This window comes from Acanthisitta chloris, unplaced genomic scaffold (assembly GCF_000695815.1).
Source record: "Acanthisitta chloris isolate BGI_N310 unplaced genomic scaffold, ASM69581v1 scaffold20903, whole genome shotgun sequence".
In the NCBI taxonomy this organism is placed as follows: domain Eukaryota; kingdom Metazoa; phylum Chordata; class Aves; order Passeriformes; family Acanthisittidae; genus Acanthisitta; species Acanthisitta chloris.
Genome location: NW_008664532.1, coordinates 23473 through 51044, shown reverse-complemented (window position 1 = coordinate 51044; position 27572 = coordinate 23473). Strand labels below are relative to the sequence as shown.

Here is a 27572-nt window from a genome sequence, read left to right as displayed (position 1 = left end):
ACCTGAAGTTGTGACTTGGCCAAGATGAGAGCATTGCCTTCCCTTGTAGCAGATGTCCAGCAAAATCTTGATACTTGGTAATCTATAGCACCAGCCACTTTCCTTGGATGATGCAGCAGCTGCTGAAGTACCCACTTAAGAGCACTATTTCAGATTGCATGAATCCTTCACAAGGGAAATGCTTGTACAGGAGATGCACTTTGTCTACGGGACTCTGTGTTCTCCCCAGAGTGCTCAGTCTGTGGGAGTATGACAATGGGAAAGTGGGAGCATGAGACATGAAAAGCAGTGTGGAGTAAACATGGCAACTGGGGTGAACTTGATGGGACAAGAAAAAAAGAGCAAGTTAGAAATCGTTATTCCTATGACCTCTGCTAGGGCAGGAATAGAGAGAAGATGACAGACAGCTAAAGGCTCAGTGCTCATTGGTACAGCTGGTGTAGAGCAGGTAACTGTACCTCTCCATCATCTTCCCTGGGCAATGTAAATGAGGGATGCCAGGAGCTTCTGGCGAGCTGCCTGCAAAGCCCTCAGTCAGGCATCCATGTGTTAAAGTAATGGTGTCTCCAAGGAAGCAGATCAGATCCCTGTGGCCTTTATTAAATAAAATCAAGCAGAAACTGCTCTGAGAACAAATGGCAGGGAATGCCCAGACAAGCCGCCGAAGGCAAAGAGAGAGAGGCAAAATCACTTTATGTGACAGAGCTCTCTTTTCCATGGCACGTTGGTGATTTGCAGCCCCGGTTCCCTGTGGTCCCTCCATTTCATCAGTGCCCAGTGCCATGCTGCCAGCGCATGCCCCATTGTTGGTGTGAAATGCTGAGCGTGGGAGGCAGAGGCCTGGCTGCTCAGAGGATTGAGAAACAGGCTCAGCTGTCTGAGGAGGACAGCAAGCAGGCAGTGCTCTTCTGTGTACTCTTTAGACAATAGGATTAAGGCCATCAGGCTGATTAATGTGATGTTAAGTGAAAGCAGAATTTCCGCTCCCATGGAGAAGCAGGAGAACAGTTAATTGGGGCTCTCTGTTGAAGCCAAATAACTCATGCATGTGTGCCAAATGGTTTTTTTGCCTTCCCTAAGCTGAGGACTGCCAGCTCCTTACCAAGATCCCGAAGGTCAAGTGTCTACGAAACACCCGTCGAGAAGGTGAGTGTGGAAAGCTTTGTAGGTACAAAGATTTTGCATATTTTCCCACATGACCCTGTTTGCCTGACAGCTGCTTGCAGGTTGTGTCATAGTTAGAGGGTTTTTCTCAGTATAAAGGTTTGGGATCCTAGTTTGGAGGCTCTGTGGAAGGAGAACATGGCTTATCAACTCTCAGGCTTCAGAGCTCTCATTTCATACTTTTAAATAATGGGATGTCCAGAGACTAGAACAAAGACCACATTTTAAGAACTTTATGAAAAAGAATGGAGATGTAAGTCCTGTCCTTTTAAACTCAGAGTGCAAGATAACAAGCCATCTAGGAGACATGGGAAAAGGAAAAACAATCCTATCTATCATAAAGAGATACAATTAAGAAAGTTTTTTCTCATGTATCTCCTACATGCATGTGAATGGTAGCTCTGCCTTTCCCAGCTGCTCTTTACACTCACATGTGCTGGCCTATTTCTAAAGCTGTCAGTGCACAGCAGTGCACTGGAGTGAGGATCTGGAGGGAGAGGCAGGAACTACTGTTTAGTTCACAAACAGCATCCCATGTAGGGGGATGGTCTGTAAGAAAGTAAGGAGACATCTGAAAGCCAGGCTGATATCTGTGACTGCAGGGCAGGATAAAGGACAAATGGGAATAAAGCAGATAAGCAGGAAGAAAAGCAAAAAGCAGAGAGTAGAATTTGATCATGTGGAGTTGGTGAGAGAGGCAGCAGACTGCTCAATGGGAGAGACAGCAAGCAGGCAGCAGCAAGGTATCTGTGGGGAGGGCTGGAAGAGAAGACCAGTATCATTACAGCAGGAGCCAGATGAAGGTTCTGTGGCATGGACAGAAGTGACAGGAGAGTTCATTCTTTGTGTGCGCTGGGAGGGCTCAGCTGACTCTCCCCAGGGGATGCCCTGCTAAAGATGCTCTTTGCTCTTGATGGAGATGTGATATAGAAGAATCATCTGCTCTTCCCCTGTAATGCCCACACAAAATATTTTTTCTGAAGGAGGCTCAACTGTTTCCCTCCCTAACCTTCCTGCTCCTTTGCTGTCCTTTCCTCGCTGTAGGACTGATTCGCTCTCGAGTGCGAGGAGCTGAAGTAGCTACTGCTGACATTCTCACCTTCTTGGACAGTCACTGTGAAGTCAACAGTGAGTGGCTGCAGCCAATGCTCCAGAGAGTAAAAGAGGTGAGCACCATGTGCCCATCTGGGATGGATGGCGCTGATCTGTCTTGTGCTGGTGCATCCTCTGCCTTCACATGCCATCAGCAGTACTGGTGAGGGCAAAGCCTGCCCAGGTACTCCTCAGGCAGGGTGTTACAGAGGAAGGTACATCCTGAGCTAGATAGGCAAGAGATCTCTGATGGGCTTCTACATTCTGTGTCAATGCAGGAGGTGCAGAGTGATGGGATGCAATGGTGAATACTTGAACCACCAACTTGTACCTCGTGTCCCTGCAGGTGTTGTACTTCCTAGTCCATTCTCCTGTATGTAGGACAGACACTTCGGCAGCAGACAGTGTGCAACTTTTCTGTCTCCCTTCTTGATGCTAGACCCTCCCCCTCTCCCTTGTCATTGATAGAATTTTCTTTCCATTAATGTTCCCACTGAGCTGCCAACATACACCACCTGCATGCAGGTGGCTTCCTAGCTCAGAGAAGCTGCCTGTGAGTGCAGGGATGTCCCTTTGGTGGTTCACTTGGCAAAGGATTTATGTGAGGCTGGAAGAGTGAAAATGAGGCAGAAATATTAGCACCTGTCACCCTGACTGCACTGTAGAGCTAGAGGGGGGAGACCTACAGCTTCACTGTAAGAGAAAGCAGGGGAGAGGTAATGGGAGAAGTCAAACCATACTTGCAAGTGGCTGTGATTGATCTCCTCTGAAAGAAGGATCCCATGAAGTAATGGGCCCCAGGAGAAGTGGTGGAGGTTTTAATGATGCTTTGTATTCATGTCTGATTGGCTTAATATGAAGGAGTGGAAGAAGGTGAAACTTCAGGGTTGATGTCTTAAAAGCTTCTCCTTTTTATTCCTTTCAATAAATTCTCAGAAGCCCATAAATGTTTACTTTACCATTGGTCTTTAAGTCAATCTGCAGCAGCAGCAGCATAGGGGTGCCTAAGCAAAATGAACCTCACTAGTTTCTTCAGGAAAGGATCTAAATTGCAAAATTGTGGGTGCTGACTTCAGTATACTAATTTTTTAGCAAGCAGATTTCAAATCAGCCTATTTCTGACCTACTTCCTACATTTCTGATGTGCAATCCAGTTCAGATTTCAGTTTTGCCCTACCTAATCCTTGCACTGACTGGTTGGAGTAGTGGCTGGTGCACCAGGCTGCCAGGTGGGTGCTGGGCAGTCAGACACACTCTCACTGGGCAACCATCACACCACAGAAGGGATAAGCATGAATGATAGCTCTCACCTAGTATGTGCCATCCTGACTGAGTATGCTGCATCAGGAGGAGCTATTGCAAGGCACAAAATAGGAAAGGCATGGACACTGGCAGATGTCCAGTAACAGAGTGCTGTTTCTGGCATTGCCAGCTCTGTTTGATCTTACATGTCAACTGTCACAAGACTGTCTTTAATGCCCTGCCTCATGATGTTGAAAAATTGTTTAACTTCTACTTACTAAAAGGATTGCAAAGGAAAACTCTAAATATCTATATCACTTAATATATATCAGTACCACTTAAATATCTATACCACTTAATATTATAATGTCTATAATGTATTATATGAATTATAAAGTTGGCACTATGATTCTTAAGTGTGGGATCTTGATTCATAGTATTTCTTAGGAAGATGTTTTGTTAGAGGGTTGATAATTTCTAGGCTGGTGATAATGAGTTAATTAAGGATGGCTGAGCAGAAGGTATGCTGTCAGTAGATATCAAAAGCCAGCACAAAACCTTTGGGACTCTGATTCATGCCCTGTGACATGGGCAGGAAATGAAGAGCTGTTTCTTAGCAGCACTCCTGGGTACTGGAGTCTGACTCCGTTCCCCACATCCATGGAGTTCAGCTGCTAGACCCCATCAATTCCATGTTTGGATGGAGTGGACATGGTTCCCTTCTGCAGCTACCAGAACCGTACTGGTGAAACCAGACAAAGATTTGCATATGCAGCCTTTGTGACTTCTGATCTCTGGCAGCTTTCCCAGCATTCAAGAAAAGCTTGACTCCTTTTTTTTCCCTTTCTCTCCCTCAGGATTATACCAGAGTGGTGAGTCCAATCATTGATGTTATCAGCCTGGATAATTTTGCCTACCTGGCAGCATCAGCAGATTTGAGGGGAGGTGGGTATAATGAATGGCTTGTGTGAGTTAGGCCTGAGGGATGGTGCATGAAAAATAAGTTATGTTCTCTTCAGCTTTCCAAGAAAAGAGAGTGAAGATCTTTCCTGATGGGTTCTCTTGTCCTTTGTTTTCTTTGCAACTTGCAAAGTCAGATCTTTTGCAGTTGCTCCACTAGTGTTTTCCTTTTGAATTTGCATCACTGTCATAACATTTTGCAATTTCAGAGCTTAGTTAATTGATTAAATGTCTCACCATGCCCTCCCTATGCTACAGGTACACTGGAGTCTGACAGGCACTTCCAGTTGCTGCTTTGATCTGCCAGGCTATCTCATGGCATCTTCTGAAAAGCATTTTCAATTCTCCCCTTGCAGCTGAACCCCCTGCAGCTGTTCCTGTGGTCACCCCAGTATCTGGTGCCCTCCTACCTCTTCTATGGCTGGGGTTCACTTCTGCACTGCTTGCCAGCCAAAGGCTACCTGTTCTGTGGCTACTCCTAACAATGGTATAAAGTTAGTGACTCTGCTGTGCTCAACTATCCATCACAGGCCTGCTATAAGTAAATGGTAGTCTTGAAAGAGGTGGTGGTTACAATGATCTGCAGGCCTTGGTTCCCAGAGTACATCATATCTCACAAAGTCCTTTATTAAAGTCTCAAAACTTTGGCAGACATGGAAGTGTAAGACAGACCGGCCAAAACAGAACTGCATCTCACACAGACAAAATTCTTCTGAAGATGTGGAGTGAAATTGAGGAGATATCTGCAATGCTAAGGGTTGACAGTGCCAATACAGAACCTAGTGACTTGTACATTAGGATAGACTATTGCCATTTTGGGTAGACTGTGAGGGACGTCAGAGAAGGAACATAGGCATAGCCTGTGATGTAAAGGTGGAGACTATCACTGAAGCTAGTAGCATTGTTTTTACAGTAACAAAACCAATTTGACATGTCTTTTTCATTCTCAGGGTTTGACTGGAGCCTTCACTTTAAGTGGGAGCAGATTCCTATAGAGCAGAAGATGTCCAGAACAGACCCAACTCAGTCTATAAGGTAGCTGTCTCTGATGGACAGGGTACAGTCCTCCAAATGCCTTTACTAAGCCTTCACCTATATGGCAAGGAGGGCACCAGGACTGCCTTGCTGAGGACCAAGTGCCACAGCATTCACTTGATGATGACAAACTCTTCATGTTACTTTTTGAATGCATTGAGGTCTGTACCCTGTGAGAGTATTGCTCTCTGAATGTTGTAAGAATAGCTATTATATACTATCATGCATGCCACCTCTACAAGCCACTTCATCTATATATTTGTTCATGTGGTTTCCCTCACTCAACACTCTGAATGCCTCAGAAATTCCTTTGGGGTTTTTTAATCACCTCCATCTTCCAGGTGAATATTTAAGGAATGAAGCAGCTAAACAGTCACCCAGCAAGTGTAAAGTGGATTGGAGAACTGAATCTGTGGACACAGAACTACTCTCACCTCTTAAATCTGCATGTCCATGGACAAAAGAGATGCTGTTGGCTGGAACAGTTGTTGCCAGCCTCACTGCAGTGTACATGGCTCTGAAACATGTAGAATGTTAACAAATCCTAACATAAAAACCACAGTACTTGTCTGTATAGGCAGTCAGATGCCTATTTATAATATAAAAGTATCATTTAATTCCTCTGTGTGATTTGTGAGCCTCTGTTTTGTACTCCAGAAGCAACCAGCTTGTGAACAGCAGAGCAGTACGTGCAGCAGTCTGTCACACTGTGTCTAATTGGTGAACACAGTTACCAGACAGTGCCTCTGTCATTCCTTCACACTGTGTATATTTGCATAAATGCAAAACACACAGCGTTACTCTTGTAGTGCTTGCAGGACCATCTAAACAAAGGCAGGAGGATGATCTAGTGAAGAGAATCTCAGAAACCTTCTGCAGGTTCATGTCCTAGCTCTACTATTTTTGTCTTTTGAATGAGGTATGATTTGTCAGGCCTGGACAAATTGTCCATCTGTCTCTAAAATGAAGCTGGTGGTGCTGCATATACATGTGATTATTTTGTGTGGGCTTCTGTTTTCTCTTCCAGAACCCCTGTCATAGCAGGAGGCATCTTTGTGATTGACAAGTCCTGGTTTAACCACCTGGGAAAATATGATACTCAAATGGACATCTGGGGAGGAGAAAATTTTGGTGAGTTTAGGATGTTTCAAGGGAATGGACAAACTAATGTGAAACCTCTTCCCAGTCCTCATTACTTACAGAATTCTTTTTTTGAGACATCTAATCTGCATGTTGATCTGAAGTTAGAAACGTGGTCAGATAATCACCATGGCAGTCAGAGCTTTTACTGTCAGCATTGTCCAAAGTCAATGGAGGTTTTCTGCAGTCAGGGCTACACTCTCTGACAGGCATATGTGCTATTATACAGGTGCTTACACAGTACAAGAAAGGAAGAGGAACCTCCTGGTATTTAAATTGTTGTTTATTTTTGGCAAATACTCCTCCAGTTCTTCACATGACAGTCTGTACTGCCCCAGGTATGAAGTGGACACCACTCCTACAGTCTCTTCTTATACCTGCTCCTCTCTCACAGATTGAGTTGCTCTCCCAGCTTGGCAGGCCAGAAGGATATTTGTCCTAATAAAACAAGCCTCTTTGTAAGTGGAATTTGGTTACAAGTAGATTCAGAACACAAAGATTTGGAAGCAGACTCGGACATCCCAAACATCTGAGGAATTCAGAGGCTCAGTGTAGTCTGTCCACTCAAGTGCTGTTATAGGGCATGGTGCTTAAACCCATCTCCTTGCACTTAATGGTGGCACAGATATTCCAGGGGTCTCTCTTTGCCCTGTGTGAAGGGAAGCTTCAATGTCACCAGGTGTTAGTGACAAAAACAAGAAGAGTGTTAAAGAGGTTCACTGAGACCTCAAGTATTTGGGACATTCATTTAGAAATGGTGCAGGTGGAGCTGCAGAGATAAAAGCCTTATTCTATTTTGCAGTCAAGTAGATTTTTCTGTAGCTAACACTGCCAAAAAAAAAGTTCTGTTTCTACAGCTTCCATAAATGTCACAGATTTGTAAATAAAACCCTTTAAAGATGAATTTGTATGGTGGTTTCTAGCACCTGGAGAATCAATTAGAAGGAACAAAATAGTCAGGAAGAGGAAACTTTTGTTTCTCTAAACACAGCTGGGAGAGCTGCCTCTTTCTGAAATGCTTTCTGAAACTACGAAATAGTATTTTGGGCTGATAATAGAATATCAAAGTACCGCATTTTAAAAACAAAATATCTAATGATGAATGCTGGTGTTCTCTGTTTTCCAAGGTCTTGCTTCAGTTTTATTATATTGGTTATATTAAAAAGAGATATTAAATGGGGCTGGCATTGGGATCTCAGCAGTGCTAGTAGCATCAGCTAGGCACTGTAGACAGAAGTAACAGGCAGCATTTACCCAGGCATGAAGATCCCCTCAGACTCCTCTGCACAGCCAAACTCAGCTCTTTGCTGTCACTAGTCCTGCTCCAGCTGTGAGCGCCAGCCGCGTGGCCATTCTGCCAGTCTCTGAGCTGCAGCTGTGTAAAAGCTGTAAACACCAAGATGGAGAAAAAATATTTCTTCAGGCTTTTGTTTGTCTGCTTCTTCCCACCTGGGAGCCCAACGTTCTTGTTTGGTCCGTATGTCAGTAGCATGATGCTAAGCACTATGCCCTAAGTAGCAGTAAATTATCCGCACACTCACAGCTCTTCTTGCACGTAGAGCTGATCAAAACCTCCACAGATTTTCTTCATTCTCCTTGAAATTGCTCTTGTAAAGCCTGGCAGTGGCTGGACTAGGCTATGTAGGATTTGGCCACAGCTACAGGGCTTGCTGGTTTTGCCTTGTTATGTTGTTTCCTGTAAATTCAGAGTCTCCCATCACTTGTCTCTTATCCTCCATCGAGCCTGTTGCTGTTGAATGCAGAGGGATAGAAACCACCCTGTATTTGGCAACAAAAATTATTAATTTTCCTTGAAGAATTCAGAATGGTTAATTTACCCTCTTAAAAAGAAATGTTTACCGTGCTTAATTGAAAACTGGGTTTTGTGATCAAGGAAAACTACTGATCATGTTCTGACACACTATTTTTACTAAAAATTACAGTTTTGAATGGAAAGGAACTATTTGGATTAGGTCATATTTGTGGATTAGGTGGGAGAATGGTTCTGACTAACTTGGGTGGGTGAGATGGGCCATTCCTTGGGCACAAAGGCCATTTGAATAAACGAATTATTTGAAATTTTTTTCCTGTGAGGAAACAGGATAAGATGATGTATGGGAAGGGCTCAGAAGCGAACAAGCTCCATACACACAGCAAGTACACAAAAATGATCAGGCAGTAATTACCAGCTGCTTAAATATCTTTCTGACTGGATGTGGGCTGGTAAACTCCTTTTTTTTTTTCCACTGTGGTGGGGAAAAGCCACAGTGATTAAGTCATTTAAGACACATATGTACTAGGTCACATCCTGAAAAATATACAGCAAAAAGGTCTTCTATGTTTTCCCTCAGAGGATGGATGGAAGTCCTATGTTTGATCTTCATTTTCTCTTTTGTGTCCAAGATCTGCATACTTTTGCCTCTTCTTTAAAGAATTCTGTCACTTACAAACCTTGGCATGCAGTCTGTGTGCCTAAGATACTTATATGGCATAAGAAATTCTCTCTTGAGAAATGGACTTCACTTTGATTTACACGTGCTAGACTCAGAGATTTGTTTTTGTTGTAGGCTGAAGTGAGTCAGAACCTCATTCCAGGAGAGCAAATGCCAGCTGGACATACCACCAGACTGAAACTTATGTCTTGGGCTTTTTTTTTGTTTGTTTTTAAAACCCTTCCTTTCTTCAAATCTGGAATTCCCTGTTGAAAAGAAACTGAAAATGATAAACTCTGGGAAAGAGACAGGGAGAGACAAGTGCTAGTAAGAAATGCCACAAAATACAGTCTAATAAAATGTTTTTTTACTTAGAAGGTAGATAAAATACACCATCTTCCCCCACCCCCAAACTCACTGTTTAAACGACCTCTCCCAGTATGCAGAGAGGAAAGCTATGAAGAAAGATGGAGTTTGGGAAGATGTTGATGTGTGTACATGCTTTCAAACAGCCATTAGATCTGGATACATAATTTCTTTTTAATTTCCAACATCAGAGCCACATAATTCAGGCATTGCTGGAGGGAGATCCCAGCTGAGTAAAGTTTTTGAAGTAATCAATCAGTCTACACAATCTGAAGCCTTTTTGGTAAGGACTACCAAACTACTCAGCTAATTATCATTTTCCTTCTTCTCTTCTCACCACCACATGGAATGCAAGTGGAAAACCCCTCTGGTGTGGCAGTGATTAAACTTGTGAGGACAGACCCATAAGCTTGAGCAAGGTCATATCTCTTCTGTGGTGCATATAAGTGCCTGTACATCAAAGCTACGTGTTCTTCTAATCGTTTAACAAAATGCTGAATTTAGCTTCAGGACCAGGTGGATTTTTTTTAAGTAGCAGGATTCTCTCTGTATTTTAATAGTCATACTATTAGACTGATACCTGCTCTCAGTAGCTCCCACAGCAGAGGCAACTGGTGACAAACTGTAATCCAGTCATACACTTTTTTTTTTTAATCAGTAACAGAGCCAAGCAGGGCAAGAACAACAGGATGTTGTAGGGTGGATAGCATGGAGGTATGAGGGAGAGGATTTGGCTCTAGACATTGACTCCCTATGCCCTCATCTTGTTCTCTTCTTTCTCCTTGTCCTCTAAACTCTTTCTTCCTCACATGATGTGCTTTACACAGTAAATTCTTCCTTTTAATTCCATCCCTATGCACATAAGAGAATTACAGAAGTACAAAACAAAGTGGGTTTGGGCATGATCTCAGTCTGTTGCCAAATGCCATCCTGAAGACCTGACAGCAACCTCAAGGGTCTAGTCAAATGCAAAGGTGGCTCACTGAAATGCTCAGGGGATCAGAGAGGGAAGTGGGACTGGAGAAGGCTAGCAAATCCCTGAGCCACAAGGGTTGCCTCCATTTTAACAAAAGGAGAACAGTTTCTCCACTCTCACCATGGCACTGCTTTTCCTGATTTTGCTGTTGTGGTCAATACATCTAGAACAGAGGGGCAAGGAAGTTGCCCTTGGAAGTGATGCCAATCTTCCTGCAGCTGTGTGATTCTTGGGGTCTCTTCCAGAGCTCTCTTTCCGCGTATGGATGTGCGGTGGCAGCTTGGAGATCGTTCCCTGCAGCCGTGTGGGACACGTGTTCAGGAAGCGCCATCCCTATGACTTCCCTGAGGGCAATGCACTAACTTACATCAAGTAGGTGTTGGGTAGTGCCTGGTAGCAGCCATGTCACCTTTGTATTGGGCATGTCTAAATAATCCTGAATTCTTTGTTGTCTTTCTGCCTGGTAATAGAGGAAGAACAGCTTGTGGCTGAGCATCTGTTCTCAAGGGAAGGATGAGTTGCTGTTTTCTGTGAACAAAACCTGTTCCCTTCTTTGTTGTTTGTATTAGTGCATCTTGTTCTTCCTCAGTCTGCAATGGAGAGGGAGAGCAGTACCCCAGGGGGAGACCCTGGCCATTTATGGATACTGCCCTATGACATGTGCCTGTGTATCGCTGTCCTTAGTCATCTCTGTTGTCTCTGAGCTGTATGTGTCCCTGAGAACAACTTCTGCTGCAGGACAGATGGGAAGAGAAAAGACATGAGACAAAGTGCTTGACAATGAGAGTGATTAAGCACTGTTTCAGAGCCCCAGAGAAGGAGTGAAATCTCCATCCTTGGAGATTTCAAAACTCAAGCAGTCAAGACCCTGAACAACATGACCTAATCTGAAGCTTTGCACGGGAGGGTAGAGGTTAGAGGTGCTTTCTAGGCTGAATTATCCCATGGCATTATTCTAACAGGGGGAAAGGGGTGTTATGAACGAGTGAGATGGTGACAGTCAGGCCAGGTGTCTCTGCAGAGGGAGTGTGTGTGAAAGTCATGGTAAGCTATAGCCATTAAAATTTTAACTTCCAAACTGAATCATTCTTGGAAGGCTTTGTAGACTTAACACACTGAGTCTCTATCCATCCATACTGCCCACTGTGTTTGGTGTTTGGGACTGTCCCTCAGTTCCTCCTGGCAGACAGACCTTGGGTCTGCCCACCCAGTGCCTGCTTGCTGGGAGAGCAGGTTCTCCAGCAGCATTCAGCAAAGCATCTCCTCATCCCCAATGCAGGAACACCAAGCGCACAGCAGAGGTGTGGATGGATGAATACAAACAGTACTACTATGAGGCTCGTCCATCTGCTATTGGGAAGTCGTTTGGAAGGTAAGTTGTCCCTAGACATCGGTAGGAGGGCTCTGGTAAACCCCTTGCTAGGAAGAAATAGTTTTTAGTTCTCTGGGGCTAAGTGTGAGGGTCTAAGATGCTCTGAATGGCTGGCTTGCCAGCGAGGTTGTAGCTCGAGTGTCTGGCTAATGAGGTTTGCTTCTAATTCACTTTATTTTTCCCCCAGTAACCCTGCATAAATCATTTGTTAGCAGAAGGCCGAAGGGATCTGTAATGAAATTAAAAGACCAGACATTTTAAGTGGATAGATAAGAATATTTTTTTAACACAGCGTGCAGCTGTTCTGGAAATGTGAGCTGTGCAGTTACTAGAGCTTGATCTGAAATTCCTGTGCAAATGCAGAGTCCCAGGGCAAGCATGGCTAGCTGGCACATGGGGCAGGTTGCACTTGGTGCGCTCCAGTGTCCTTGTGAGCAAATGGGTAGTTTGCCTGGTTTTTAGGGCAGGAGAGCATGGCCAATGCTGAGATGTCTTATTTAGAAACGTAATCTGGTTGTGTCTCATCTCCAGTGCCTGCTGAGCCCACTTCTCTGCAGAACTGTGCTCCTTACAGTGCCTTTGCTAAAGTTGTCTTCAGGCCCCGTGGGATTCATTGTTATGGGCTTAACTGTTCTCTGTGACCCAGAAATCAGTGATGAACACCAAAACCTGGGATGAGGAGAGAGCTTTCTCTCTGTGCTATCAAACCCCTATGACTCCCATATAAATGTAAAAATCCCAGGAGTGCTGTATATCTGTGGGTTGTATCTGCCTGTGAACAAATGACTATCATTGTATCAGCATAAGGACTTGGCAAATGTATCTCAAATGTGTAGCTATGTGCACTGGGTAATGATGCATCTCCTACTTATTTGATGACAAGCAGGTCACATTTTTTTACTATACATTGTGCTTTATTATCATGATGCATTACATATCTTCATACAAATAGTTTTGCCTACCTAATTTATCTGTCCTTGAACTGACTGCAGCAGCTGGGCTGGGACCAAATAGCAAGTAATTCTGCTGCTTGTGAAGGAAACCAGAGTACTGCATATTGTACATGGATATATTGCTCGTGTTTTAGGGGCAAAACCTGCAGTTCTTGTTCACACAGGCTACCTGGTGACTTTACTGGCAGCACTGATAGAACAAGAGCTGGAGCAGAGCACAAGGCTTTGATTTCAGGCAATTTCTTGACCTGTAGTAAAGGCCGGTGAACCTGCACTAAATCTAAATTTTAGGATTCAAATGCCTTTGACACCATCACTGACAACTGGGCTTAAAATGGACCCTCCTTCCCCACAACTTTGATGTGAATATAGAATCTATGTACATTCTCCTGAGGTATGGACAGTACAGTGGCCTCTATGGGCTGAGGATGGCAAGGTACATGGGTACAGTTGAAATTCCTTCCCAACACACAAATGTAGTGTTCTATGTTGAAGACAAAGACTGCTTGAGGGAAATCCTTTTCCTCAGCCAGCTAAAGCCAAGCAAATCATCAGTGGGAGGATGCTGCAGCAGTTACTGAGATATTGAGTTAATCTCCCCTTATACTCCTCCCCTTACCCCAAACTGCATAAGAACAAGTAATTATGTTCTCCAGGTCTGAAACCCAACCTGAGCCTACAGCTGCTGCCGTGAGCTAGAGACATGCTTTAGCACACACAGATTAATCATTCTTGTGTACCTGAGCACAAACACTTTCTAGGCCTTTTCAGCAGCTGATCATTGTGCAAGTTTCATTGTGTGCCTCTACGGGGGCATCCAGAGCCAGAAATGCTTTCTGATCCTATGGCAGTTTTACTGCAATGTATTATTTAACACACTAGGACCTGGGCCCTGCTATCACTCTGAGCCAAAGGAAGTGCAAGAATAGCTCTCTGAAGGTGTTTATGTCTTCCCTTTCTATTTCCTGCCACTTGCCTCTCTCCTCCTTTTCACCTCAGGTCACTGCTAGTGCTCTGAACCCAGCAACAACTACGTGGGAGAATGAGTAATGGCAAAAAGCCATATAATCTCCCTCAAACCTCCTGGCCAATCTTCATTGTTCCCCTCCCTCCTGTTCACTGCCTTATCCTCAACAACCTGCCTGTGTTTCCAGTGTTGCAGACCGAGTGGAGCAGCGACGCAAACTGAACTGTAAATCCTTCCAGTGGTATCTGGAGAATGTCTACCCTGAGCTCAAGTGAGTCAGTTCATCACTTGTAGAAATCCCTGAAGGCTCTGGGAGGTGGGTCACAATGAGGTGCTGGGCCTTGGCAGCAGCAGGCAAAAGAGAGACTTATGCTTGGAAAAGGTTTTCCTCTGTTCTTCTTTTTAATGAGAAACCTACAACCTACTGTGATTTCCTGGCTTGTATCATCACAGCTCTGCAAAAGGTTGCTCCTGCCTCTGAGAGCCTTCTGCTCCGCCCCACACAGCTGTCCCTTAGAGATGTGCAATAGTGGTGTTTTTAGAGGTGCAAGGTGTAGACAAGTGCCAGAGCACTACATCTCTCCCGGTTATGACTTGGTCTTTGCCCATTGGATGCTCTGCCTGGAGACTGTTGAGCCAAATAGAGCTGGGAGGCCTCAGTGCAGAGGTGTGGGTGGTTCAGAGAAAGCTCTAATGAATGCCAGAACCAGCTGTGCCTTCCCCTACCCTGGGTCAAGATGCAGTAGATTTGTGTCTTTACTGGGCTGAGAAGTAGCCTGGGTGGAGCTGTGTTGTTAGTACATGTTAGCCAACATGCCCTGGCAACACATCTTTACATCTCAGTCTGGCACTAACATGAGTGGAGGCTAAAACATCCAGCTGTAGTCTAGCCTTGACAGATCTTTTCTGTATTCTTACCAATGAGACAGTGAATATGTGTTAGCACTGGGGAGAACACTGAAAAAGGGGCAGGAAGAAGCAGAGTAAATCAGTAAATGGCTTTTTGCTGGAAATGGCTTCTCTCAGAAGAGAAATCACCTCAAACTGCTGGGGGTACACCTAAAGATCCTGGTATGCCTTCTGAAACAAAAGGGTACCAGCCCTCTGGCCAAGTTCTCCCCTGACTTTTGTCTCCTCTGGATATTTCCAGTGGTTAGCATGATACTGTTAATTTTCTGTCAAATAAAGGGGACGGTGTTTCAGTCAGGGGCCAGTTATGCCCTTCTAAATGTGGAAGTGCTTTGGACATTTCTGTGTATGAAGTACCATGCAACTATCCTTTTACTTCAAGGATTCCTGAAAAGGAGTTGATTCCAGGAATAATTAAACAAGGAGGAAACTGCTTGGAGTCTCGGGCACAGGATACCACAGGGAATATGTTGGCTGGCACAGGAAACTGTAAAGGGACAGTGAACAATCCACCTGTCACTCAGGTAAGGCAAGCTTCAGTTTGGTGATTTGCTTCTGCTTCTGTCCTTTTAGTTACCTGAGAATGAAAAGGCATTGCTGGCCTTGGTGGGTTTGTATACAGGTGAATAAAGGAAGAATTTGGCCCTGTTAATGATTTTAATAGTAAGCAGACAAGCTGTGCCCATCTTGGAGCTCTGTTCGCTCAACAGACTCAGCAGTCAGGCATAGAGTAGGAAGGTTTTCATCACTCAAAGACAAGTTCAGTGCTCAGGGGGGTGACCAGTCTGTGCAGTAGGTGTGCAACCAGTCATGTAGCTGTTCCCACTCAGACCATTGCTTGGGTGTGCTCTGCTTCATCATCCAACCCATGAGAATTGTTCCGGGGCTGTGCTTGGCTGGTACCCTGGCATGTGGGTAAGAGATTTTCCAAGGATCAGAAACATTCCTTGGTCTGCCGGTTCAGCTGTAAGCTGCAGATGGCTCAAATTGTGCTGTTTTACAGATGTGTTTCAGTATAAAGCCCAAATAGAGTTTAAATAGCTAAGACCCCAGCTGCAGTAATGTAGTGCAGCTTTTCTAACTGCATTGGAGCTGTGCTGGTTTATACCAGCTGAAGAGCTACACTCAGCCTCTTCTTCTGGTTATTTTATGCCAGAAAACACATATTCACATCTGTTAACTGTTGGAAACTAGTTTACAGCCAGCATTCAACATGCCATTTAATCTGACTCATTGTTCCATGTCATTGCCATTTGAGATCTCTGAAACTCCGTGCATTTTGTATTTCTTCCTCAGGGAAAATATAATAATGATAGTTGATTGGGTTGGGTGTCCATCTAGTCAGAGGAGGGGAAAATGATGCAGTTTGTCCTTTATTTGTGCTGGTGATAAATGGATATGCTTGCATGTGTTTTGCTTTGCTTGACAATCAGTAGGTCCAGGATACCTGTTACAGAACATGTCTGCTATGTAAAATGTGCAGAAGCAGTTGCATGTCATGTAAGTCAGGGCTTGGGGTCCTCCTTGCTCTGTAGGCCCAAATCTGTAAAGCTGCAGAGCAGAGACTTGCATGGGTTCTAAGTTAATCAGACACCTCTGATGATGAGGGGAGCCAGCTGCAGGCTTTGAAATGGTCATGATGCATGAAGCTTGAGCATAAACTTCTGATCCAGTGAAGACTGCTGCAGTAGTGTTCCCAGGGAGCCTTTGGTAAGAACAGAACAAAGGATACAGGTGTTTTTTTAACATCTGATAGAAAAAACTCTATCACTGTCGTGATCATAATGGAACCTTTCTTTTTCTTATTTCAAAGGAGTGGGTATTCAGTGACCCTTTAATTAGACAGCAGGACAAGTGTCTTTCCATTACCTCCTTCTCTACTGGCTCTCAAATCATGTTGGAAGCCTGCAATCAAAAAGATGGCAGACAGGTAGGTAACTGTGCACCTGGTTTTAATACCTTCACTGCCATGTACCAGTGTTCATACATCAGTGCAGCCAGCAGGGGCAAACCTAGTACTATAAAAGCATACAAAATTCCTTTCCATCTTCTGCATCTCCTTCTCTGGTGTGTTTCATAAGCTTAGATGTATGAAATTGCTTGTGACCAAAGAAGGAAGTGCAGTATGTGGGGGTCTGCTCTGCCTGGGCCCTCGGCAGTGTGGTTAGCTCCAGCTCAGCATCACCCAGACCTCAGTTCTTGGATATGTTTGTGTTCAGCCAGATTGGTGCATAGCATCAGAGAGAGGTAGGTAAGCACCAAATGCTTTGATGCCTCCCTCTCTGGAAGGAAATGGGAAGCCTGGCTACCCTCAACAGAGAGAAGGCTGAGGTTCTCAAGGCCTTCTGTGCCTCAGTCTCCAACAGCAAACGCTCTAGCCACACTGCCCAAGTCAAAAAAGGCAAATGCAGGGACTGGGAGAATGAAGATCCTGAGCCCACTGTAGGCCACACTTCCCTTACAAAGACAGACTGAGAAAGTTGGGACCATTCAGTCTGGAAAAAAGAAGGTTGCATGGAGACCTTGTAGCAACCTTCCAGTATCTGAAGGGGCCTACAGGGAAGCTGGAGAAGGACTTTTTGTTAGGAACTGTAGTGATAGGACAAGAGCTAATGGGTACAAACTGAAAGAGGGGAAATTTAGATTAGATATTAGGAGGAAATTTTTTACTGTGAGTGATAAGACACTGGCACAGGTCACCCAGGGAGGCTGTGGATGCCCCAAACCTGGCAGTGTTCAAAGCCAGGTTGGATAAAACCTTGAGCAACCTGGTCTAGTGGGAGGTGTCCCTGGCAGGGCAAGGGGTTGGGACTAGATGATCTTTAAGGTCCATTCCAACCCCTTAACATTCTGTGGTTCTATGATACCTAAGGGACCGTGGTGTGTGCTATAATTTATTTACCTATAAGTAAGAGAACTGTGTTCTTTGTGCTGTCTTTGGACATGTGAACAGACCTTTATAACTGAGTGCATGCAACTAATTTGAAAAATACTGACTGACACAAAGCACCATATGTTCCACCCAAACTGCTCCCTAGAGGAAAAATACACAGCAGCAGTGTTCCCAGCAAAATGCAGCACTGTGACTTATGGTGTTTCCAAGATGTGCATCCCTGATCTGTCAGGACACATCAATCATTTTGCCTTACAACACTAGGTGAGAGAAGGCCTCTCTCACCAGGGTGCCCTCAGCAGAGATGTGATGTGCCTTTGTATCAGAACTGGGCAAAACACAAAAGGTGATAACACAGCCCTGGCAGACAGCAGATTGGTCTTGTTTCACTCCTAGTTCCTGTGTGTCCCTCTACACCAAGAACAAACTTTCTGTCATCTAAGGCTATGCTGATTCTGTGTTTACTGACACGTCTATTGTTTTGATAGCCCAAAGGCAGGAGATGGCTCAGCTTGCTACCAGTCCTCAGCAGCATCCTCTTTTGTCAGTACTTTTTAATGCTATATGAATCCTTGAAATTAGTTCTTCCTGAAAGAAAGCGCTGAAATCCAGTCTTGCCCATTTATGGAAAACCTCTGTAGACTTTCCTCTGGAGGGCTGGTTAATGCAGAAATGCCTTGAAGAGTTGTCACCATGAATATGCTGGGAAAACTCTGAGTTCAGATTAGCCTGCAAGGATATCCCAGGTGGGCTGTGCTTGCCTGCTCCTTTTTCTTGTTGGTAATCACTCACTCCCTTGCTGTATAATTAGGTCACTTAGCTTCCCCTTATGTGCCTTGCAGAATTTTCCTCCCTGGCAGCAGAGAGGACTCCAGCAGCTGCCAAAATCAGCTGTCTTTCACTGCCTCCCCTGTCATGGAAGGACAAAGGTCCCACAAGGAGGGGTGGAGTCCAAACCCCATCAGCCATAACAGAGATTAATCCACAGTAATACAAGCAGGCTTATTCTGCTGCTGAAATACGATTTATTGAGTCTTGATGTCTTGATTATATACAGGTTCATGATAAAGACATGCACACACACTTTAGGATGTGAGCTGTTGTTTTCCATTACCTTATGTGAACAAACTGCACTTAAATGAAGGACTTGACCTAGCAGATGATTTAGCCAACTGACTGTAAGCAAGGATTTTGTTTAGACATTTCAAATAATTAGAGACTGATTTGAATCCCAGCTACCATTCCAAACTGCCTTGTGGCTGAAGGGATGAGGTGGGAGAAATGCATTTGAATTTTTAATCTAGTTTGGGTTGAAATGCTCTGAAGTGTTGGGGTCTTTTTGATAGTCCCAAACTCCCATTTCAGATTTCTACTTATGAAGCCAGTTCTACTTGTAATGCTCAAGTTTGTTGTGTTCCTGGGGACGGTTGTTATGATTCTTTCCTTCCATAAACACAACAGTAATTGCTGTTAACACTGACATAAGATTTTGATTAGCTAGAAGTAAGTCATCTTGCAAACTATCCCATTCTCTCTCTTCTTGATATTTGAGAGGCTGATTTTCAAGAAAGAGCAAAGCTGGAGGGAACAAAGTCCTTCGGTTGCCCTACGACTCACCTGTCTCCCCATGGGTACTCACAGCCCAAAGTGCAAGCACTGGGGGAGAGTTGTGTTTCCAAACTGCACATAGGTGTATCCACTTCTCTGTTCAAGTGGGCTTCTCAGAGAGTCAGAGAAGCTGAGTGGGGGTGGAGAAAGGGGAGTTGAGTTACTCCAGACAGCGGAAAGTGACAGGCAAGAGCCCCAAGTGGGTGAGTGGAAGAGGGTGAGGCTGAGCAACGTGCATCACACGTACAATGTCCTAAGAGGAGATGGCAGCATAATGAAAGCCCAGCTTTGAACATCTTGGGTGTCACTGTCATCAGAGATCTGTGGTGAAAGACGTTTGGACTTTTCTGGATCTAGATTTTGTGTCTGTGTCTGAGTCATGCAAAAGCAAGATTTCTGGCAAAAGATGGGACATGTGGTAGCTTTGTTCTTTAGTGTCACTGGAGTAAATTGGCTAGATCCTTATGACAGCACCATACAGCTCTTAAAGTTGCTTTCTGCTTTTAAACAAACTGAATCTGTGCCCGTGCTACACAGCTGTTGTGCATTAAGTGTGTCCACAGGGCAGATAATTTTTTGCTAGAGTTCTAGCAACAATCCATCTAACATATAGGTAATACTCTAGCAGAGGCTTAAGAGTATTATGCACTGTATCTAGAGGCTTACCTCAAAATATGTCTCAAATTTTGTAAGTAGGGGGATATGAGACAATAGTCGAACTTTAGATGGTTTTTGGTTCTGTCAAACTATTCTCCCTTGGGTTGAAAGAAACCAGAAACCAAATCTATTTGGCACCATGATCCTCTTGATCATTCAACAGCAACAGCTGGCACTGCTAACAGAAGAGCAGCCAAGAACTATTCTGCATAATCAGAACTAGATTTCAAACCAGATGGAGGTTATCCATAATGTTATTTGGAGAATAGCATTTTGTAGTTGAATGCACAATAAATTATTGCATTCAGCTTTGGTTTTGGCTCTGACTGATGGTGGGAGTGGTGTTTTAATTTATATTGTAGTGAGGACAAATAGAAGGCAAAGTGAGAGTCAGACATTAAAACAAGAGAATGAAAATGAGAAACATTGGCACAGTATTTCCCAACAGAACAAGAAGCATGCTGAGAAATCCTATTAAACAGCTATATTTCATTAAGATGTGCTGAAGGAATGTGACCTCAGCCCGAAAATGAGGACACCAAGTTTTCTTGTGAGACTAACAGTATTTGAAGTTCTGTGTCCCTTTGTATGCAATTGAGAAATTTTTCCCGCCTTGCTTCTCAGTGTATCATATTACCTGAAGTGCAGATTAATACAACTTTATATAGACTATCAAAAAAGAGGAGAGAAAGCCTGTCTGTTCTGGAAGCACCTGATTCCACGTCTTCATGATAATAAGTAGGTGAAACAATACTGGCAGTATGCCATAGCTTGAAAGCAGTTTTCAGGAGACCTGTTTCTCTCAGCTGTGATTCTTAGTTTTAGCAAGTTAAGCGCTCATAGGAAGACAGTACTTGCTGGATGCTGGTGTGAGCTTTTCCATCACACTCTGTCCATTCATATACTTAAAATTTAGTGTTCATCATCTTCAAGACCATCTTCAGGGTGCCCATGGCTCTGCAAATACATTCAATTACAACTTGTAGCATTCTTGGCTATTCCAGTTACCAGCTCTCCATACAGTTCTGTCTGAAGAGCAGCAAAGCAATTTCTGACCAGAAAGGGTAGGTCCATCATTCTGAAAATGGAAGATGAGGAGCCCTACTTTGGCATTTACTGTCAATATGCTTTGTAACAGCTCCATACTTGGCACCTCCCTGCAGCCCAGCTGAGCCTTATGTTCAACTGTTAGCTTACCAGTGTTCCTTCTCCCCCTTCCCCATCCTTGCTCCACTTTATTTTGAACAAAGGGATCTGGGGTGACTTGAAATGCTGTGCTCTCTAGTGGTGTGATTCACTGAGAATCTGATTCATTCAGGGTAGTTTGTTAACAGCAGTAGATGTGCTCTGGTGAGTGTTTGCTGGTGTCCTGCTGTGTCTGTTGCTGCAGATTCTCCCTACAGACATCACAGTGAGTACATGCTCAGCATGGACAGATGACATAGTAGCAGGTTTCTGGTGTGAAGACACAACATGAACAAGCCTTCAGTGGTGCTGGTTTTCTCCTGAACAGCTAGGGGGAAGAAGAAAATCAGCACCTCCTGGTAATTGCTCTTGTGCTCCATCTCTAATCTCATGACAGCATATTCCTTTACAGCAGGGGCTTTTGGTGATCTATGGGGTGTGTGGGAGAGACAGCCAGCCAGAAGGTGTTCTCTAGCACACACACACAGGGGAAGGTGAAGGAGGAGACTAGGAATTCACAAATACAGAGAGGCAGTGGGAGAGTGGAGGGCAAGGAAGTAGGTTTGCTTTGGAGAATGTCAAAAGGCTCTTCACTGAGGCTGTCATGCAGAGATCACACCAGCTAGGCACAGTGTGCAGCTTTCCAGGGGAGAAGACCTCCTGCTTTATGCTCCATCATTACAGCTGCTGCTTTATGGTATTAACTCTTCCTCAGCTCTTTGTAGGGAGACTTCTGCCAGATGGGAGCCAGATGGCTGTGGGACCTGTATAGGCAGTGGGTTGCAGCAGCTGGTGAGGACATTGCAGCATATCTTCCTGTCCATCATCCCTGCATTCCTTTGCCCCCTTATCTGCTAAAAGAGCTTTTCCCTGCTGCACAAACAGCTTTCCTTTAGTGGTAGCCTGTCAGACAGGGCTATCAGTGCTGGCAAATTGATGCTGCCTCTGGTATTTAGTCTTGAAGGAATATGTGATACAGGAGCAACAGATTAGTCTGGGCTTTGCAACTGCCCTGCCCTCCGAGAAACATAACCAGCACAGAGATTTGGAGGACAGCTGCCAGCAATACGTGAACTTTGCTGGATATCTTAAGCCACACAGCATGTGGCAATCTTTTTTGCCATGTTACCCAAGAATTAAAACATTTCTAGTTTTGACATTGTCCAGATTTTGCAGGAATTTTTTATTCTTTTTGCATATCATTTCTGCAGTAGCCTTGAGGTTCATCAGTATTGTCAAGCTGTTTCTTTTTCTTCATCAGTCCATGGGTTAGCCAAAACATCCTCATAATATTCCTAAGCTGTTAACTGACTGAGGACACAGACCATAATTCTTACTGGGTCATTTGTGTGACTGAAAAGAATGACGGGAAAATCCCTGAAGCCTGGATCCCTCAATCCTATAGCCCGCAGATCTCAGCTGTGCCCCACTGAAGGTGGGTAGCGCTGCCTCACCTGCGAGATCCCAAATCCACAGACTCATTTCTACTGTTTTCATTATCAGCCACAGTGTTCCCAGCTCTTTCCAGCAGAGATGGAAGGTACAGCCCTTTCCCAGCAGTTCTAGGTTTGGACAAATGTTTTCTTTCCTGGTGAGCAGCACAACCAAAGCGGATCACCAGGAAAGGGTTGCATGTGGGACCTTGTGGATATGCTGTCAGGGAGCAGACCCAGAGAGTGCTGCAGAAGGCAGAGCAATATGTACTGACAAACTGTCAAATGCACATTTATAAACTGAATTGTTGGCAGGGCAGATAAGATTATGAAGAAGAGCCAGCTGAGAAGGTGCAGAACTATGAAGAGCTTTCAATGCAGTGCTCAGAAAAATCTTGAATTTGATGAAAGAAGAGATGAGAGGACATGGAAGAGAGAGAGATCCAGCTGAACAGTAGGAAGTGTGATTTTTGCTTTCTGTGGACAGATTGTGTTCCTTTCAATGCTTTGCTTTCCATGGATTGGAAAGAAACCATAGAAGGATTTCAGGTTTTGGCAGGTATCTGGGAGCCCAGAGATGCAGGACAAATGATAGGGAAACTGATTATAATATGCTTTTGAAAATGCCACTACTTGCTGATTTTTGTGTTGTTTGCCTTCTAGATGATTCTGAATATCTAGCCCTATACTTCAGCCAAACCCTAACCCTACCTAACACCAGGTATTGTTAATACAGGAAACCAGTGCTTTGGAGATGCTGCCCATACCCAGATTTTCACTCTCCCCAGCTGTTGGGGCTTACTTGAGGTTTATGCTCAACCTCCAGCTTGAAGGCACAGTTCTGTGGTGAAATGGAAGTAACAGCATATTTTTCCTGTGTCTTCTCACAGAAGTGGAAGATGAAAGGCAGTTTCATTCAACACTTTGTCAGTGGTCTCTGCCTGGAAAACCAGACTGGAAGAGTGGTGACCAACCCTTGCCAAGCAGGTGTACCTGGCCAACAGTGGGAGCTGCTACAAGCAACATGATGGTAGCACAGAGATCTCCTTGTTTCTTTGTGTATGAGACTCTGGGAACAGAGGGGGATTGGGAAGGATGGAATGGTTTTGTATGTCTCACCCTAAATGTTCTCATCATGCCCATCAGTAAGCCACCATTTCAGCTGAGTGCTTGGTGTTTCTGAACTTTCAGAGAAGGAGCTGGGGGTGAGAGAGATCAGCAGAGCTGTTGAAATCTTCCCATCTGTTGTCTTAAGTTCTGCTTTGTAGCTGCACCCAGAGAGCCCAATACTCAGAGTGATCAGAAGTACCTTGCAGCTCTCCCCATCCTTTCCTTTCTCTGCATCCTTGAGTCCAGCAGCTTAGGCAATGCTTGTACAAACATTGGTAGCTCTTTGGCTTCCCTGGCACTTCACTCTAACATCATGCATCTATGCATGTGTCTCTCAGTGAGGACTGGCCAGAACAAGAGTCATTGTGAGGAGTGAAGGGGCTGGTAAGGAGCTAGCAGACCCTGGGGGCAGGTTTGTCACCTCTTTATGGTGAGTCCATTCCTTCCTTCCTTTGCCCACAGTAACTGCCCTACAGTCAAATGTGCTGAGGTTGGCACAATGCTGACAAGAGAGGTGGAAAAGATACAATCTTGTTTTAGCAACATAACAGGGATTGTTTAGGGGACTATTCCCTGTTGAACTCTTCCTTCCAGCTTTTTTTTACAGGCAGGTGGCCAGCCCTGCCTCCAGGAGTGATCCAAGTCTGCAGGTTCAGGGTACCAGAGACTGATGGAGCTGGTCAGAGACAGGTGCCAGCACGTTGGGATGTCAGGGAAGCTGGGATCATTCTCTGCCTGCTCTTCCTGGTGCTACCAGACACTGTGATGCACAGAGCTCTATGGGCAACATACACAAACACTGCTCCTGCATATGGCTCAGGGGCTCAGGCCTGGGGCAGGAGCCCACCCAGTTCCCCACTGTGAAAGGCAGAAAGGGACAGATGATTCCTGGGACAGACTTTGCTGCTTCTTGGGCAGGAGCACAGTCCTCGTGCTGGCTCTCTGGCTCTGCACAGCCCTTGTGAGCACAGCCTGGAATGACAAGCCACCCAATCCCTCTGTCTAATTGCTTTTCCCCCTCTCTCTCAGAAAGGCAAAAAGGTCTGGGGCTGCTCTACTTTTGACACCTCTCTCTTCTCACAGTGAGCACCTGGGGGAGAGGTTAGCTGAAACTGACACCTGCACAAATGCTGCCACAGTACAGGCCTCCCCTGAGACATCTCCCTTTTGTGTTCTGGAAATACCAAAGACAACTGTTGTCTCTAGCTAGCACCCCAGACCTGCTCCCAGTTACTGGTCAGCTGTAGCTAAGTGTGGGTTTTCAGACCTGCTAGGGGAAGCTTACCTATTCAAATAATAAAAAAAATCCCCACAACCTTACCTTCTCCTACTTGATCTATTAAATTTTCCTCTTGAGCTAGGTTTTGTAAACCAACATTGCTCTCCAAGAGCCTGACAGGGGAACCAGGTGGTGGGACCACCTTCATTGGGCCTTGCCTGGATCCTTTCCAATCTGGTGTAGAAGGGACAGGTTGTTCATTTGGATTCTGAACAGCTGGCTGCTTTTGGTCACATTTCTATCTCTTTTTAATTCTTTCTCTTAGCTTGGTATTAGCTGAAACAGTTCACAAAAGAACAGATACTGTACTTCATACATTGCATGTGCTCAGAAGTGCTTGTGTGAGAACTGGACAATGTTTTTTGTTCTTGATTTTTTTTAAATTAAATCAGTCATGTGGCTGGAGCTCTTTTCCTGTCTCCCTCTTCACTTTGACATTAGTCAGGAGAATGACCTGGCTGCACTGTGAAAACTCATGGGGCAGTTCCCTTTGATCCCAAGCTTACAGCTGCACTTCTGTGTGGGAATGGGAAGTGCTTGTGTGAGAACTGGACAATGTTTTTTGTTCTTGATTTTTTTTAAATTAAATCAGTCATGTGGCTGGAGCTCTTTTCCTGTCTCCCTCTTCACTTTGACATTAGTCAGGAGAATGACCTGGCTGCACTGTGAAAACTCATGGGGCAGTTCCCTTTGATCCCAAGCTTACAGCTGCACTTCTGTGTGGGAATGGGGGCACTGACTGTAATTTCTCTCCTGTATAGAGATGCTTTGGACTGGAACTGCTGAGGTCAGAAGAGAGGAGAGAAGGAAGGAAAATAGCCTAGGAATGGAAAGAGGGCAGGACAGACCCACTGATGGGAGAGATGACATCCTAATAGCACTTTTAACCAAGAATATACAGGAGAATATACAGGAGATGCTACTTCCAGAACAGCCTCATTAGGTAGTAGGAGACAGGAACAGTCAAGTTCTCACATACCTGGCTCAAAGAATATTGATACAAAGACAGGTGAGGAGCCATTCAGCAAGTACTGTACGTAAGCAACAGTATACAATGAAGTGCGAAAGGAGTATGTATTTTCATCAAAATGCATCCTAAGTGGACCATCTGAGCTTCCCCCATTTCACTCTCCAGCAGCTCAAGGGTTGAAGCTAACAGTATGTTCACTCCTCCACCAGGTACTGCCTCCTTCCTCCTTTGCTCCCACTGTGTGTGTGCAGCTTTCTTGCAGTTCCTTCTTCATAACCGTACTGGGACTAGGGCCCAGCTCCTCTACAAACAATTCTCCTGACTGCTGCAGACCACAGCAGCTCTGCTTGTATACAATCTCCAAGCTCTGGGCCAGCCCTAATTCAAAGGGCTCTTGTCAGTATGATGGCTAACTGCCCTTGATTCTGTGTTTGGCTCCAGTATTGGAGGTTACTGACTGCTCCTGGAGCAGATATACCTGGACTAGCTGTGTTGATCTGTGCCTCTCTTCATATTGCTCTTCTCCTGGCAGAGTGTGAGCTGGCATCCACCTCAGGCTGTGAGCTGGGGCAGCTGAAGATTGGACACTGTCCTTCTTCAGGTGCTCTGGCCTGGGGGAGGAAAGGGAAAAGGTGGACATATGCTAGATGTCAGTAACTGAGATTGCTTCTGGAGTTAGGAGTTAAAAAAATTAAACTCTACCTGGGTTTGGATGTTCTCCTGAGATCACCTTCCAGCCATTCACTCTGCTGTCAGCTAAAGCATTGCTTTAGCTCAATGTGGACCCCCACACACACCATCTTCTGGAAGCCATTGGTTTCCAATATATGTTAGCAATTACTGAAAATGAGGTACATTACAAAAGGCTGCTTTCAAGTGTGGGCAAACTGAACTTCTCCTCAGAATAAACAAAGTCTTGTCCATACTCATTGTTAGCATACTTTCCATTTTCCTTGTACTAAATGGAAGGAAGAACAGTGTTATCTCTGCTTTTTTTCCCCCAAGGTCCACGTAGTGCCATGTTTTGGAACATGACTTTGATAAGGATTTTGCAAGCAAACTGGCTGAGCCCTGAAATTTGGCCCAGTGTTGTGTTTCTTTAAGTGTCAGAACAAGCAGCTGCTCAGCCTTGTTTTCCTGTTTACTTTGAACAGCCCCCTAGACTGCCAAGATAGAGCACTTGCATTGGTAATATCTTTAAAGAAAGCTGTAATTGTATCAGAACATCCAATGTAATTTTGTGTGCCATGAACCAATGGGGGTTTATTTAAGAGGAGCTGAAACTACTGTTGTACAGAAATCAATTTGAAAAGGTTTATTTTCCCCACTCACTTGTACATTGCACTTTGCCAGATGTAATTTATGTGGAACCCAGATTCGTTTTCCCTTTTCTTCAAGAAAGCATGTGCCAGAATCTGTTTAATGCCTGGAATAAAATCCATTTTGAGACAAGTGTTTCAGCCTGTTCTTATTTCCCCTTATTTCCTGTTGCAAAAGAGCATCCTTTCTTGCCTGGTCCCTTCCTCTGTCTCTCACTGGGTTTGTTCCCTAGACATAAATACCCCAATTCTTTGCATGGGTTCCTAGTAGTATCCTAGAGGGATACTACTGGAGCTGGCAGAGATACTTCCAGGATACAATGGCGTATCAGTTGAAAATAACTGAAGAAGTCCTTCTCAGCTGGATAGGCAGAAACATGTCCTTTCTGGCCATCAATAGACTGACTTTTACATGCTGAAAGAAATAGCTGGGGATGGGGGGAATTAATTCTTCCTGTTACTCCCTCCTTGATCTTTTCCTCAGGCTATCAGCCTACCTGTTTTTTATGA

The 27572-nt window shown here is 44.6% G+C and overlaps 1 protein-coding gene across 1 annotated transcript in view; it reads left to right on the top strand.

Annotated features, from left to right (window-relative positions):
• GALNT16 (polypeptide N-acetylgalactosaminyltransferase 16) overlaps positions 1–23412 on the top strand; it is a 32693-nt gene extending 9281 nt beyond the window's left edge. The window contains exons 4-14 of the mRNA XM_009071400.1: positions 1081–1146; positions 2209–2330; positions 4356–4443; positions 5409–5493; positions 6521–6624; positions 10653–10779; positions 11687–11779; positions 13887–13970; positions 14991–15132; positions 16422–16538; positions 23275–23412. Of these exons, the coding sequence (XP_009069648.1) occupies positions 1081–1146; positions 2209–2330; positions 4356–4443; positions 5409–5493; positions 6521–6624; positions 10653–10779; positions 11687–11779; positions 13887–13970; positions 14991–15132; positions 16422–16538; positions 23275–23412 (1166 nt within the window). The remainder of the gene's footprint in view (positions 1–1080; positions 1147–2208; positions 2331–4355; positions 4444–5408; positions 5494–6520; positions 6625–10652; positions 10780–11686; positions 11780–13886; positions 13971–14990; positions 15133–16421; positions 16539–23274) is intronic.
• The last annotated feature ends 4160 nt before the right edge of the window (positions 23413–27572 follow it).